Raw genomic sequence first — 13,612 nt, 5'->3', positions numbered from 1 at the left:
AACATAGAGTGAAAGGAACATTTAGACAAAGATTAAAAGGATTTTTTCAGTTTTATTTATGTTTGTGCCGGCTATGACACAGTGGTGGTGCGGTGAGCTATACCGCTAGGCCAAATGTATTTAATCTGTATTTTATTTGTGTAATGGCCAGCAGGGGGCAGCTGTTCTACAGGTCTATGAGCTGGCTTATTGGCAGTTAACTGAAGAATTATGGGCTCAATAACTTCATTCAAGTCCTAGTTAATAAAACATGAAGCTCATTTAGTAAATTTTAGTCATTATATTGGTATACCTTTTTAAGAAAACAAAACTAAACCATTATCTCTACGTAAGGTGGATCTGCAAATTGTTTTGCATTTTCATATGAAAAAATAGTTTTATACTAGTGATGATATTTAATGATGATAATTTTCTGTCACATGATTTACATATTATTGTAGAAAATGATACTTTATGTAATACTGCAGTGTAAAAAAGCTTAATATATAAATAAAGCTACTTTTTTCCAATTTGGAAAAAAGTAGCTGTGTTAAATGAAAATATTACACTCTGAAATGGGTTTGGAGCACAGTAAAATAAAATTATGTGAAATGCAAATTAAAATAAAAGAGCAGTGGAAAGTGGACAGATGATTTTTTTTTTATTCTTAATTAAAATGTCATATAATGATTGATAAAGGACAGAAGTATCTTTGTAAATAATAGGATTCAGGTGATTTGATTAAGTCAGACTTATTGTTTGACAAAGTGTGTACTGCTTAATTGCTATAATAACCTGAACTAAAAAGTTGAAACTGTGGGCATATACACCACGTCGCACATTCAAACCAACCAACAATAGCTAAAGTGCTTTAAAGACGAGGAAATTTATTTTCCTAGTTTAAAAAGAAACAAATACAAGAAAAGCTGGAAGGTATGTTTTTACTGTTTTTACTGTTTTTATTTTTGTTTGTTTGTTTTTTACTGTGATTTTTACTTTTGTCCTATGAACAAAAGTAAAAATCACAGACATTTTATATGATCATTAAAATGTGTTTTATTTAGGAAAGTGATGATGATTTGCAAACTGATCAGTGGATAAAAATCCACTGATTTTAACCTGCTTTATAGGTTTAAAGTATCTGTATTGGTATCGGCAATCATGACCGTGTATTTACTTGGTATTGGACTGATACCAAAGTTTGCAATATCACACAGCATCACTAGATGAGTCACCTCATCATCAACTTAAACCAGCTTCTTGCATAGGGATGATCCACACATGCAGTATGTTTTCACCATAATTAAAAAGATCAAAAACACCTTTTTTTCCTTTTTTCTTTTATTATGTATGAAAAACATTTATTTTCACACATTACATACAACAAATGATCTATTCAATAATTATAAGTTTTATATTTTGTTTGTCAATTTAGAAAACAACAACAAAAACACTCAGTTTGCCCTACAGATACATGCAAATGTATCATAGATTTCTTCGCACATGTACAAATTAACGAGAGCAACATCTGTAATGAGGCAGCTCTGCTGATGTCTTCATTAAGTTAACATCATAAACTGGAAGACAAAAACATATAAAGGCATCAATACGAATATGAATTTTTATCAATGTATTTCGAATCCAGATTTAAACCCACTTGAATATGAAAGACTATAAATGTTTGAGTTCGCAGAACTTGGCACTTGCTCCAAAAACACACCAACCATTAAGTCGAAGTCCAGCATGGAGCGGCTGAGTGAATGTGGTCTGCACTCTGTGGAGGAGGGTCATGGTTTCAGAGATGCTGTAGAAAGACAGAATACCTGCACAGTGGTCCAGGTACACTCCTATTCTGGAGGACTGAGGACCTGAGATGGGGGTTTGGATGTTGTTGTGCCAAAAGGTATAACTGTTTTGGGAACATTTCAATGCCCAAGATCTTGCATTTCCTCCAAATCCACATTCATTCCCCATCCCCGCTCTGTTGATATTCTTGTATGCAACTGCTACATGAACTCCTCCTCTCCATTCAACTTCCCAGTAACAACGTCCAGTCAGTCTATTGGTGCTCAGAACCTGCCAGTAATCAGTGAATCTGTCTGGATGATCAGAATAGGGCTGTTGATTATTCATTGCTGTCGTTTTTCTGTTCCTCTCTGATAATAGCAGCCATGTGTTTGCTGTGTTTGGATCCAGTGTGATTTCATGTGATAATTTTAAGAATCCAGCTCTCCTCTTTGGCTCTGATTGTGGATCTGAGAGTAAAACATCCACTTCAGTGACTATCAGTGAGATGTCTGTGCATTTCTCTCTCAGAATGTGCTGCAGTCTATCTCTGACCTCTGACACAGCTGTTGTCACCACTTCAAAGTACCCCAGAGGACGGATATTGATGCTGGATGATTCTGTTGACTCGGTGAGTGCTGACAGTGAGAGATAATTTTGTAGAAATTGGTTGTGATCCTCTGTGTTTAAGAGCGCTTTCAGCTCAGTGTCTTTCCTCTTCAGCTCAGTGATCTCCACCTCCAGCTTCTCCTGAAGCTCTTTGACTCGACTCACTTCAGTTTCCTGCTGGGATCTGATCTGCTGCTTCACATCAGAGCAGCTTTTCTGGATGAGGCAGATCAGCTCAGTGAAGAGCTTCTCACTGTCCTCCACTGCTTTATCAGCAGACTGACTGATGGCCTCCACCTCGTGTTGAAGGAGTTTCACATCTTTTTCTCTGTCCTGGATTCTCTGCTGGATATTTTCTTGACTCACCTCGAGCTCCTTCTGCCTCTCAGTCCTTTCTGCTGCAGCTGAGATCGTGTTGTGGCCTTTATGTTCATCCATTGAGCAGAGATAACAGATGCTCTGATGATCAGTACGGCAATAAATCTTCATCACCTCATCATGACGAGAGCAGATGTTGTCCTGGAGCTTCTTGGACGGCTCCACCAGCTTGTGTTTCTTGAATGTAAGCGAATCATAGTGTGGCTGGAGGTGTTTCTCACAGTAAGACGCCAGACAGATTAAACAAGACTTCATGGCTTTCAGTTTTACTCCAGTGCAGAAATCACAGGCCACATCTTCAGGTTCAGCATAACTATGATCAGAAGGAGCAGCTTGGAGCCCAATCTTCTTCAGCTCAGCCACTAAATCTGCTAACATGGTGCTCTTCACCAGCGAAGGCCTTGGTGTGAAAGTCTGCCTACACTGGGGGCAGCTGTGGATTTGCTTTGTATCCTCCGAATCCCATTGAGTTTTAATACAGTTCATGCAGTAGCTGTGTCCACAGGGAATGGTCACCGGATCCGTCAGTAAATCCAAGCAGATTGAACAGCAGAATATTTCCTTGTCCATTAGATTTTTGTGCTGTGCCATTTCACTCTCTCAGTGACTCTCGTTTAGTTTCGCTTTGTCTGAACAGAAACAAACTCTGTTCTCTGAAGGGAACAGATCTCTGCTCTCAACCACCTCCCACAGGAAATGAGGCTGAACTGCAACTGCTCTTGGCAGCATGTCGTTTAAATCCATCCTTAAAAATAGAGATCAGTAAAGAGGAAGTGAAATAGAAATATCGCGATAGAGCTACAAAAAGCTGTTATGAGATGCAGACTATGCTTTGCATGCAAGCATGACATGCTGTGACATGTAGCAGCTTAGAAATCATTTAATATTTTTCCTCATGTTTTGGAAAATTAGTTATCAAACTTTACATTTTGAATCTAATCTTAGTTTAATTCAATTCCGTTTTATTTATACAGCTCCAAATCACATCTTTTCCATCTCTGAAAGTGAAGCTTTAACATCTTTTTTAATTTTTTTACCTTTACCTGGCAGAACAAGCCACGGTGGAGCCACCAAGTGCACTACTCACACTGGTTCAAGAAAACAGAGGTGCACAGAGGTGGACTACATCTTACACAGAGGAAGCAATCTGGAAAGGATAGAAGACCTAAGGTGTTGTCAGGGGAGAATGTTAAGAAGAGGAAGTAAATGAAGGCAGAGGCAAGGATTAAGTGGTGGAAGGTGAAGAAGGAGGAATGTTGCACAAAGTTCAGCAAGGGGTTAAGACGGGCACTGCGTAGTAGAGAAGACATTTCACTAGGAAAAGTACAGCACTAGCTGTTTGGTGTATCCACTGAACAGAGTCAAGAGGACAAGGAGACTTGATGGTGAAATGAAGGAGGACAGGAAAGTATTTAAAGAAGAGTTTAGCAAGGAAAATGTGGGCTAGTCAGGGAGATGAAGAAAGTAGACAGTAGAATTGGGAGGCAAGCATACACAAAGGAAAAGGCTTACAGTGAGTTATATGTGAGGCTGGACACCGAGGACTGTGGGAAAGAGACAACAATCAATGAGCAGCACTGTGGTTTCACAAGAAAGAACATCACAGATGCTTTGTTTAAGAGTGTTTTTGAGAAGTTCTTTCTCTTTGTGGAAACTACATACGATAGGGTATCAAGAAAGGAGCTGTGGTACTGCATGAGAAAGTTGAAAGTGGGAGAGATGTGTGGCAGATGGGTCCAAGGTGCAGCAATGATGTGTCCAGTAGACGCTGTGATCTGCGGTGACAGTAGGAAGAGGGTGGAAGAGAGGTGGAGGTGAACTCTGGAGAGAAGAGGATTGAAAGTCAGTAGAAGCAAGACTACGTGTATGTGAACGAAGTTAGACAATTCAGGTGAAAAGGTGAACATGCAAGGAATAGTGATAATAACAGTAGATGAGTCAACCATTAAAAAAGCAAAACAGAGACAAAAGAGAGTTGAAGAATAGAGTTCAGGCATAGTGGAGTAGGTGAAGGTGAGAAGGAAACACTTTTGCAAAGGTCGACCTGCTTTACTTTATCTATATCATGGCAGTGAACATTTAGTGCATGTTACGTTATTTTATTGTGAACTCCCTCTGGAAATTCCAACAGTGTGTATTAAAATAACACAAAGATACACAACCTCTCCACCATGACAACTTTATTATACAATAATGACAAAGTGGATCTGGAAAAATAAACATGTTTAGAAAGATTTACGTAATTCATGTGAAAAATAACAATAGCCACAATGCTACAGAAACATCTTAATAGAAACATTCACCCAGAATTTTACCTCATACACCAAGTTTAAACATCACAGTCATGTTTCATAAATAACCACTAAATCATGTGTTTCTGCTACAATGACAAACGACTCCAACAGTTCTTTGGTGAAATAAATGAAATCAATTAGAAGAAATAACCTGAGATAAAAAGTGCAGTTAATTTTTTTTTTTTTTTACAATAATGAAAGTTATAAGGAAGCTGAGAGGGACCATCAGAGTCTTCTGTTGATCAAATAAAGTGCACCATTTAGAATTTTTCTTAAAAAAAATCCTAAACTTCTGATTAATTTCACCTCCTTGTGCCTTTAATTTTTTTTTTAAGAAAACACTCAGAGATAGAAAATCCTTCTTCAATTAAACTCAAGGCAAGTCATGTCTACATTAAGGCCATAGCTTGTAAATGGGGAACAAATCAAAAATGAGGACTGTTCAACAGTTATTATCATTATAACTGAGTGAATTTAACCACGTTTTACATGGTTTGGTTTGGTGGTCTTTTCTAAAATTTCCCATCAGCATTTTGAATGTCTTTTGTCCTCCATGTGCCAACCCTTATGAAAAATGGTGGCTTCACTGAACAGTGACGCCCTCAGTTTTTAAGTAAATGTAAAAGCCACCAGGGGGCGAAACCTGTGGCTGCAAAAAGACTGATTGTCCTAAAAATCTATGCAAAAACATCCCTCTGCCCTGACCCCACTAAACACTTTCATGATGTCTGGTTTTGGGTCATACTCAATAAGACAGTCATTGATTTACTTAATTATGGTCATTTTAAGAGCCAGGCTATCATTGTGACTGACAAGATATTATCCAATGAGCTGATTGTTTCAAAACAACAATTTGGTGATGGTGAAAAAAAACAAAAAACAAACAAATCTTGAGGCTTTACAGTAATATTTCATTAAGCAGTGGGTGATGTCCATCTATGCTGTGTCTATCAGAGCTATAACAGTAGATATACAATTATATTATTATTTTGTTGTCTCAGAAAGTTTGAACAAAAGTGATTAAAAAAATGAAAAGTTAATAAAAATTCATGGAAATTAGCCCCGTTTAGACTTTTATCTCCTGTTTTTGAGTCTCTTCTAGGACTCTGAGTGACAGCATTTCCCGTCAAATGTCCTTGTGATGAGGCCGATTTAACAGTTGCAAAGTCGCTGCTTCTGAATTCACCTCTCACCTCAGTTCATAGAAGACAGAAGACTCAACAAACAAAGTGAAGCAAAACTCCTCGTCCCCCTGATGTCTGCTACCGTTTCAGGATCTCATTAGAGAGCCAGTCCAGACCTTCAACCAGACCGGTGCCGCTGACGGCGCAGGACGGCTGGACTGACCACTGCACAGACACAGAAGGATGAAAATATTAACAAGACACAGCACACAGCCGAAACCGTTTATGACTGCAGCTAACAAACCAAGTCACTTTAATCACACTGCTAACCACATGTGGAAGACAGAAAACTCTGGAGCCAAACTTCTCCCATGCTCAGCAGAAGCTGGGGACACCTACCGGCTGTGTCACTCCTTTTAAACTCAGGGCCTCGATGATGTCACTGACCGACATGGCTCTGGGTAAATCCTGCTTGTTAGCAAAGACCAGCACGGCCATGCCCTTCAGCTCATCCTCCTGCAACTGCAACAGGACAGTAAAACTAACTTTAACACGAGTCTGATGATGGTCTATTTCAAACTCAGACCTCTGACTGGTACTGTGTGGATTAAAAGCTGAATGAAGCAGTGTCGAAGTACCAAAGTCGTTAAAAGTTAACTAAAACGAAACTAAACTACAAGTAAAAATAAAAACATTCTAGTTAACTAAAGTAAAAGCTAAATTAATGAAAACTGATGAAAAACAAAACTATGGATAAGTTTAAATCTTTTTACCAGTGTGTGCAGCTCCTCAGATGCCTCTTTGATCCTCTCCGGGTCGTTGCTGTCGACCACAAATATCAAACCCTGAAGACAAACAGACAATATTTAAAAGCTCCTCACTGCAGCTGCTTCATAAAACACAAACACAGACTCCTGGGTTAAAGGCCTGTGTTTACAGCAGCAGTCTCACCTGTGTGTTAACGTAGTAATGTCTCCACAGCGGCCTGATGATCGTCTGCCCACCAACATCCCAAACTGTGAAGCTGATGTTCTTATACTCCACAGTCTCCACATTAAACCCTGCACACGCACACACACACACGGAACCATGTTTATTATTATTTAACTCTTTTATATTTCTCTCTCATAACAAGATGGAGGTTAAAAATGCTGACCAATAGTTGGGAGGGTGGCGACGACCTCGCCCAGCTTCAGTTTGTACAGCAGGGTGGTTTTACCTGCAGCATCCAGACCCACTGCAGAAGCACAAACACACACACATGTTACTGTTGAAAACACAACACATATTCAGCTGTCAAGTATGAGTTTAGGGGCAAAGGATGCAGACATGTTACTTAAGTGAGGGCAATACATAAAATATCCACTTAGAACAACTAAACAAAGTTGACAAAAATCACATACGATCTTAATATTGCTCAGTTTTTTTGTTTTTAGCTTGCTTTTTTGTTATTAATGTTTTTTTTATTTAATTAATGGATTGATTTTTCTTTCTTTGTTCAGGCCACACAAATAGTAATTAGTAATAATAACACTTAGAATATGTAAAGAAAATGTCTTCACACTGCAGAGGAAGTTCTCACATATTTTACATACTATAGGTGAATTATAAATATAAAGATCATTACTGTTAATGTTATTTTCACTTTGTAAATAAGAAGTAAGCAAAAACTGAGGCGAAAAATGGCAAAAACTGCAGAGACAATAAGTAATAATCCTTAAAGCTTTGATAATTAAACTACACGAGACTCATGTCAGTTTAAATTACATCACAATGTGTCAGAAAGAATAAAATTGCATGTTGTTGTCATAACAAGTATTAACTTACCCATCAAAATCCTGACGGGATGCTTGGAGAAGAGTCTGGAGAAAATGTGTGAGATGATGACGCCCATGATTCAGGTAAGCCTCAGGTAGAAAGTGTCTCTCAGGTAGAAAGCCTCTCCGCTGTGCCTCTTTGTGTCTTTGCATGTGTGTGTCGGTGTTTTATAGCGCTGCATCGTGTTGTTTTGCTCTGTGTATGTGTTATCCATGGTGTCGTCAAGACTCCTGTCAAATCTGGACACGGTGGAACTAGTAACAACACCGGAAAACACTGGAAAACTCAACTTCCGCTAATCCAGCTTTCAAATTAAGAGCGCTTTCGAGCCGTTGGAATTGTTGGAAAACAGAATCAGAGATATCAGAAGTTAGAACAATAAACTCAGGAACAAGATTACTGTTACACAGCACCGCAACATTTTTACTTAAATTATGTCATGGAAATGCGACAAAACCTGATTGAACAATTTAAGGATTGTTTTATTCATATGCAAAACAAATTTAATTGTTCTGCGCATTAATTTGCAAAACATTTCTTTAACAAAATGGGAACAGAGGAACAAAAACACTGTAATACATCTTCCATTTTTACCTTGTTTGCTAAAGTTAAAACTCTAAAGTTTTGTAAAGGCAACTATATGTGAAATGGAAAATTGTGCTCTTGATCCTCAGTTACCACTTTTTGATAAGCAAGTGTTTATTTTCTTAATGTGAGTAGATTGTATGTGTTAGTTATGATCTCCAGTCAGGTTTCAAAAGTCATTTTATTGCTTAGTTGGTTCCAAATAATAAAAATGATGAGAAGAAGAAGAAGAACGGCTCGAAAGCTCTCTTAGTTTGAAAGCTGGATTAGCGGAAGTTGAGTTTTCCAGTGTTTTCCGGTGGTGTTACCAGTGCCACCGTGTCCAGATTTGACAGGAGTCTTGATGACACCATGGATAACACATACACAGACCAAAACAACACGCTGGAGCGCTATAAAACACCGACACACACATGCAAAGACACAAAGAGGCACAGCGGAGAGGCTTTCTACCTGAGAGACACTTTCTACCTGAGGCTTAGCTGAACCATGGGCGTCATCATCTCACACATTTTCTCCAGACTCTTCTCCAAGCATCCCGTCAGGATTTTGATGGGTAAGTTAATGTTAGCTTAATTATCAGAGCTTCCAGTATGCCGAGTTCTTACTGATATCGCTGACTACTAGATGTAGTCCCGTACAAGCAAAGTCTGCAGTTTTGTTAAGTTTTCTCCTCACTTTTTGGTTGTTTTCTACTTACAAAGAGCAAATAAGTTTAAAAGTTATGGTTCTTATCTTTATCACCTACAGTATATATCTATAACATCTGTAATTATCTGTATAGTGCATCTGTTTGAGGGGTTTCTTTGTGGTGACTGATTCAAACGATTTTCACTCAAAGGAGACTATAAAGTCATTTTATCTTATCTCAGTTTAGGATAAGCTTTATTACATAGTTAAGGTTGACCTTGAATATATTTGACTTTTAATTATTAATTAATCGTTTCAGACTTATATTTTTCTTTACTTATTAAAAAAAATATTACTATGACAATCAAGCGCAAGCAAACAAAAAACAACAACATGTCATTAACAACGTAAAGAAACTTTTTCTTATACTGAGCAACTTCAGAAGAAAGCTGTTGTGCAGTTTTTGCAAACTTGAGCCTCAGCTTTGATTCATTCAAATTTCTTCTAATGAAAAAACTTTCTGGGACTCTATGATGCCCACAGTTTGCATTGCAAATGAATATTTTTACATAGCCTGCCCTTATTTGCTGTTGCCATATTACATAATACACTGAATACATTGGAATGTGAAGAATAATAAGTACTACAGTATGTGTGGCTAGGTATAAGTATTACGTACTTTTATTTGTATTACAGGTACTTAACTGATGATGGTTTACATACAGAACCTGTGTTCATCTTATAAAATATGACTTGTGATGTTAAGTGATGGTAATCAGCTGCAAGCTATATAACTAAAATACTACTTTACGTTAATGCATCAGCAGCCATAGAATATAATTGATATTACTGATGTGTAGCATAACAATACACAAGGGAATGTTCTTGTTTTTATTCTTAGACTCTGCTAGAGCAGCTTTGCATGATTGACAGTTCCAAATAATCCTTATTTGTTTAATACTGGGCCTTGGTGCAGCCAGGTTCATCCTCTGTCTGATGCAAGATGTTGTAGTTCCTCCCCGTCTTCTTCCTAATTGGCTGCCCCTCAGAAACTAGGGGTTCTCAAATGAAAGTTGTTCTAAGTGGATATTTTATGTATTGCCTTCACTTAAGTAACATGTCTGCATCCTTTGCCCCTAAACTCATACGTGACAGCTGAATATGGGTTGTATTTTCAACAGTAACACTTGTGTGTGTCTGTGTGTGTTTGTGTTTCTGCAGTGGGTCTGGATGCTGCAGGTAAAACCACCCTGCTGTACAAACTGAAGCTGGGCGAGGTCGTCGCCACCCTCCCAACTATTGGTCAGCATTTTTAACCTCCATCTTGTTATGAGAGAGAAATATAAAAGAGTTAAATAATAATAAACATGGTTCCGTGTGTGTGTGCGTGTGCAGGGTTTAATGTGGAGACTGTGGAGTATAAGAACATCAGCTTCACAGTTTGGGATGTTGGTGGGCAGACGATCATCAGGCCGCTGTGGAGACATTACTACGTTAACACACAGGTGAGACTGCTGCTGTAAACACCGGCGTTTAACCCAGGAGTCTGTGTTTGTGTTTTATGAAGCAGCTGCAGTGAGGAGCTTTTAAATATTGTCTGTTTGTCTTCAGGGTTTGATATTTGTGGTCGACAGCAACGACCCAGAGAGGATCAAAGAGGCATCTGAGGAGCTGCACACACTGGTAAAAAGATTTAAACTTATCCATAGTTTTGTTTTTCATCAGTTTTCATTAATTTAGCTTTTACTTTAGTTAACTAGAATGTTTTTATTTTTACTTGTAGTTTAGTTTCGTTTTAGTTAACTTTTAACGACTTTGGTACTTCGACACTGCTTCATTCAGCTTTTAATCCACACAGTACCAGTCAGAGGTCTGAGTTTGAAATAGACCATCATCAGACTCGTGTTAAAGTTAGTTTTACTGTCCTGTTGCAGTTGCAGGAGGATGAGCTGAAGGGCATGGCCGTGCTGGTCTTTGCTAACAAGCAGGATTTACCCAGAGCCATGTCGGTCAGTGACATCATCGAGGCCCTGAGTTTAAAAGGAGTGTCACAGCCGGTAGGTGTCCCCAGCTTCTGCTGAGCATGGGAGAAGTTTGGCTCCAGAGTTTTCTGTCTTCCACATGTGGTTAGTAGTGTGATTAAAGTGACTTGGTTTGCATAAACTGTGCAGGGGGCAACACAAAGACTTGCTGATTAGTGCTGAGAAACAGATTAATAACATACAAGAAGAACAAGACAGGTATTATCTGTGTTGGCACACCTGTCAGTCAAAGCAGCCATGCCCCAAACTGAACCCACATGCAGTTATTATGAAAGGGTAATTAGCTAAAATGATTCATTACAAGTTGAAGACGTTGATGAATGCTGTTTGTAGCCCTATTGTTTCTGTGTCTTGTTAATATTTTCATCCTTCTGTGTCTGTGCAGTGGTCGGTCCAGCCGTCCTGCGCCGTCAGCGGCACCGGTCTGGTTGAAGGTCTGGACTGGCTCTCTAATGAGATCCTGAAACGGTAGCAGACATCAGGGGGACGAGGAGCTCTGCTTTACTTTCTATGAGCGAACAGTGAATCCAGAAGGAGCGTGTAGGATCCTTTGCAACTGTTAAATCTGCCTCGTCACAAAGACATTTGACAGCAAATGTAGCGCTTCATGCAGCTGTCATGTGAACCCAGCTGTGCACTTGTAAATATGGACGAATGAGATTTGAGACACGATTGTGGTTAAATCCTCAGCAGGAGGGACCAAAGATGGAGTATTTTATATCTGCTGTTATATCTCTGATAGAGACACCATAAGATGGACGTCACGCGTTGGTTAATGAACTACTGCTGTGAAGCCTCGAGTTCAGTTCAGTTTTTTTCTTTTTTTCACCATCACCAATGAGCTGATTGTTTTGAAACAATCAGCTCATTGGATAATGTCTTGTCAATCACAAGGATAGCCGGGCTCTTAAAATGACCATAATGAACTAAATGGACTGACGGTTTTATTCAATATGACCTGAGTGTTTAGTGGGGTCAGGGCAGAGGGATGTTTTTGCATAGATACTGTAGGACAAGCAGTCTTTTTGCAGCCACAGGTATCGCCCCCTGGTGGCCATTACAATGCACTTACAAACTGTGAGGACTTCACTGTTCAGACCCAAAAACTATATTCGTCTTTCATTGCCCATGTTCCTACAGCAGACATTTAGTGTTTTGAGTCAGCTAAAATGTCTCCATTTTTTTTTTAAATGGGTTGGCATGAGGAGGACAAAAGACATTCAGAATACTAATAGGAAATTTTAGAAAAGACTACCAAACCAGACCATGTAAAAAGTGGTTAAATTCAATCAGTTATAATGATTTTAACTGTGAACAGACGTCATTTGTGATTTGTTCCCCATTTACAAGCTGTGGCCTTAATGTAGACACGAGTTGCCTTTAGTTTAAATGATGTAGGGTTTTCCACCTCTGAGTGTTTTATTTAAATGATTTAAAGGCACAAGGAGGTGAAATTAATCAGAACTTTAAAAATGTAAAATTTTAAAAGCTAAAGAAAACTCAAAATCGTGCACTTTGCACTCCCTCTCGGCTTCCTTATAACCTTCATTTTCGTAAAATCAAAATTTAACTCCACTTTTTATCTTCATCATTTTTATTTGAGGTTATTTCTTCTAACTGATTTCATTTATTTCACAAATGAACTGTTGGAATCATTTGTCATTGTAGTAGAAACACATGATTTAGTGGTTATTTATGAAACATGACTGATGTTGAAACTTGGTGTATGAAGTAAAATTAAAGAGGACGTAATATGCTGCTGCTTTTGTTGGGTGAATGTTTCTGTTAAGGTGTTTCTGTAGCATTGTGGCTATTGTTATTTTTCACATGTATTACATAAATCTTTCTTACCTTGTTTATCTTTTCAGAGTCCCTTTGATTGTATTTATTGTATAATAAAGTTGTCATGGTGGAGAGGTTGTGTATCTTTGTGTTATTTTGATAAACACTGGGCTTTTACTGGCTCTGCTCTTTGATAATATGGAAATTACTGTTTGAATAAAACAATAAAATAAAATTCACAGTAAAATAAAAGAAACATGCGCTAAATGGGGGGAATAGTTAGGATTACAGTAGGACATTAAAAACATTGTACGATGGCCACAGATCAAATACAGGCAGAAAGATAAACGAGGGGACAAAACAGGAAGTAAACAGGAGAGCAGTTTATAGCATGCAAAAGAGTCACGTAAAATCATTTAAGACAGTGGCCAAGAAAAAAAAAACACCATCACAGTCTGTTTTATTTTGGTAAGGATCTAACTTCCTGTCCTTTTCTAAAGGTTAAATATTCGTTGTTAGCAGAATTTCTGTCAGTGTTTAATTAAAAGAACAATCAGGTTTAAACCACAATTCAAATAATTCATGA

General features: G+C 38.3%; 3 protein-coding genes across 3 annotated transcripts; 1 reads left to right on the top strand and 2 right to left on the bottom strand.

Moving 5' to 3' along the window:
• Window positions 1–974: 974 nt before the first annotated feature.
• On the bottom strand, window positions 975–3,636 carry LOC102304095 (tripartite motif-containing protein 16-like). Its single transcript, XM_014338945.2, has one exon. The coding sequence runs from the start codon at window positions 3,340–3,342 to the stop codon at window positions 1,651–1,653; it is 1,692 nt and encodes a 563-aa protein (XP_014194431.1). The 5' UTR covers window positions 3,343–3,636; the 3' UTR covers window positions 975–1,650.
• Window positions 3,637–4,887: 1,251 nt separating this feature from the next.
• On the bottom strand, window positions 4,888–8,246 carry LOC102303802 (ADP-ribosylation factor 4). The gene is made up of 6 exons (XM_005938872.2): window positions 7,997–8,246; window positions 7,326–7,406; window positions 7,121–7,230; window positions 6,943–7,014; window positions 6,569–6,691; window positions 4,888–6,394 (listed from the first exon to the last, which is right to left on the bottom strand). Exons 1-6 carry the CDS (start codon window positions 8,061–8,063, stop codon window positions 6,308–6,310), a joined length of 540 nt encoding a protein of 179 aa, XP_005938934.1. The 5' UTR covers window positions 8,064–8,246; the 3' UTR covers window positions 4,888–6,307.
• A 609-nt stretch (window positions 8,247–8,855) lies between these two features.
• Window positions 8,856–13,160, top strand: LOC102303079 (ADP-ribosylation factor 4). The gene is made up of 6 exons (XM_042225803.1): window positions 8,856–9,128; window positions 10,424–10,504; window positions 10,598–10,707; window positions 10,814–10,885; window positions 11,137–11,259; window positions 11,630–13,160. Exons 1-6 carry the CDS (start codon window positions 9,062–9,064, stop codon window positions 11,714–11,716), a joined length of 540 nt encoding a protein of 179 aa, XP_042081737.1. The 5' UTR covers window positions 8,856–9,061; the 3' UTR covers window positions 11,717–13,160.
• Window positions 13,161–13,612: the final 452 nt, after the last annotated feature.

Source organism: Haplochromis burtoni, unplaced genomic scaffold (assembly GCF_018398535.1).
Source record: "Haplochromis burtoni strain Fernald_Lab_line unplaced genomic scaffold, NCSU_Asbu1 Contig_183, whole genome shotgun sequence".
Taxonomy (NCBI): Eukaryota; Metazoa; Chordata; class Actinopteri; order Cichliformes; family Cichlidae; genus Haplochromis; species Haplochromis burtoni.
The sequence above is the reverse complement of the archived record's forward strand: the minus strand, read 5'-3'. Positions and strand labels throughout refer to the sequence as shown.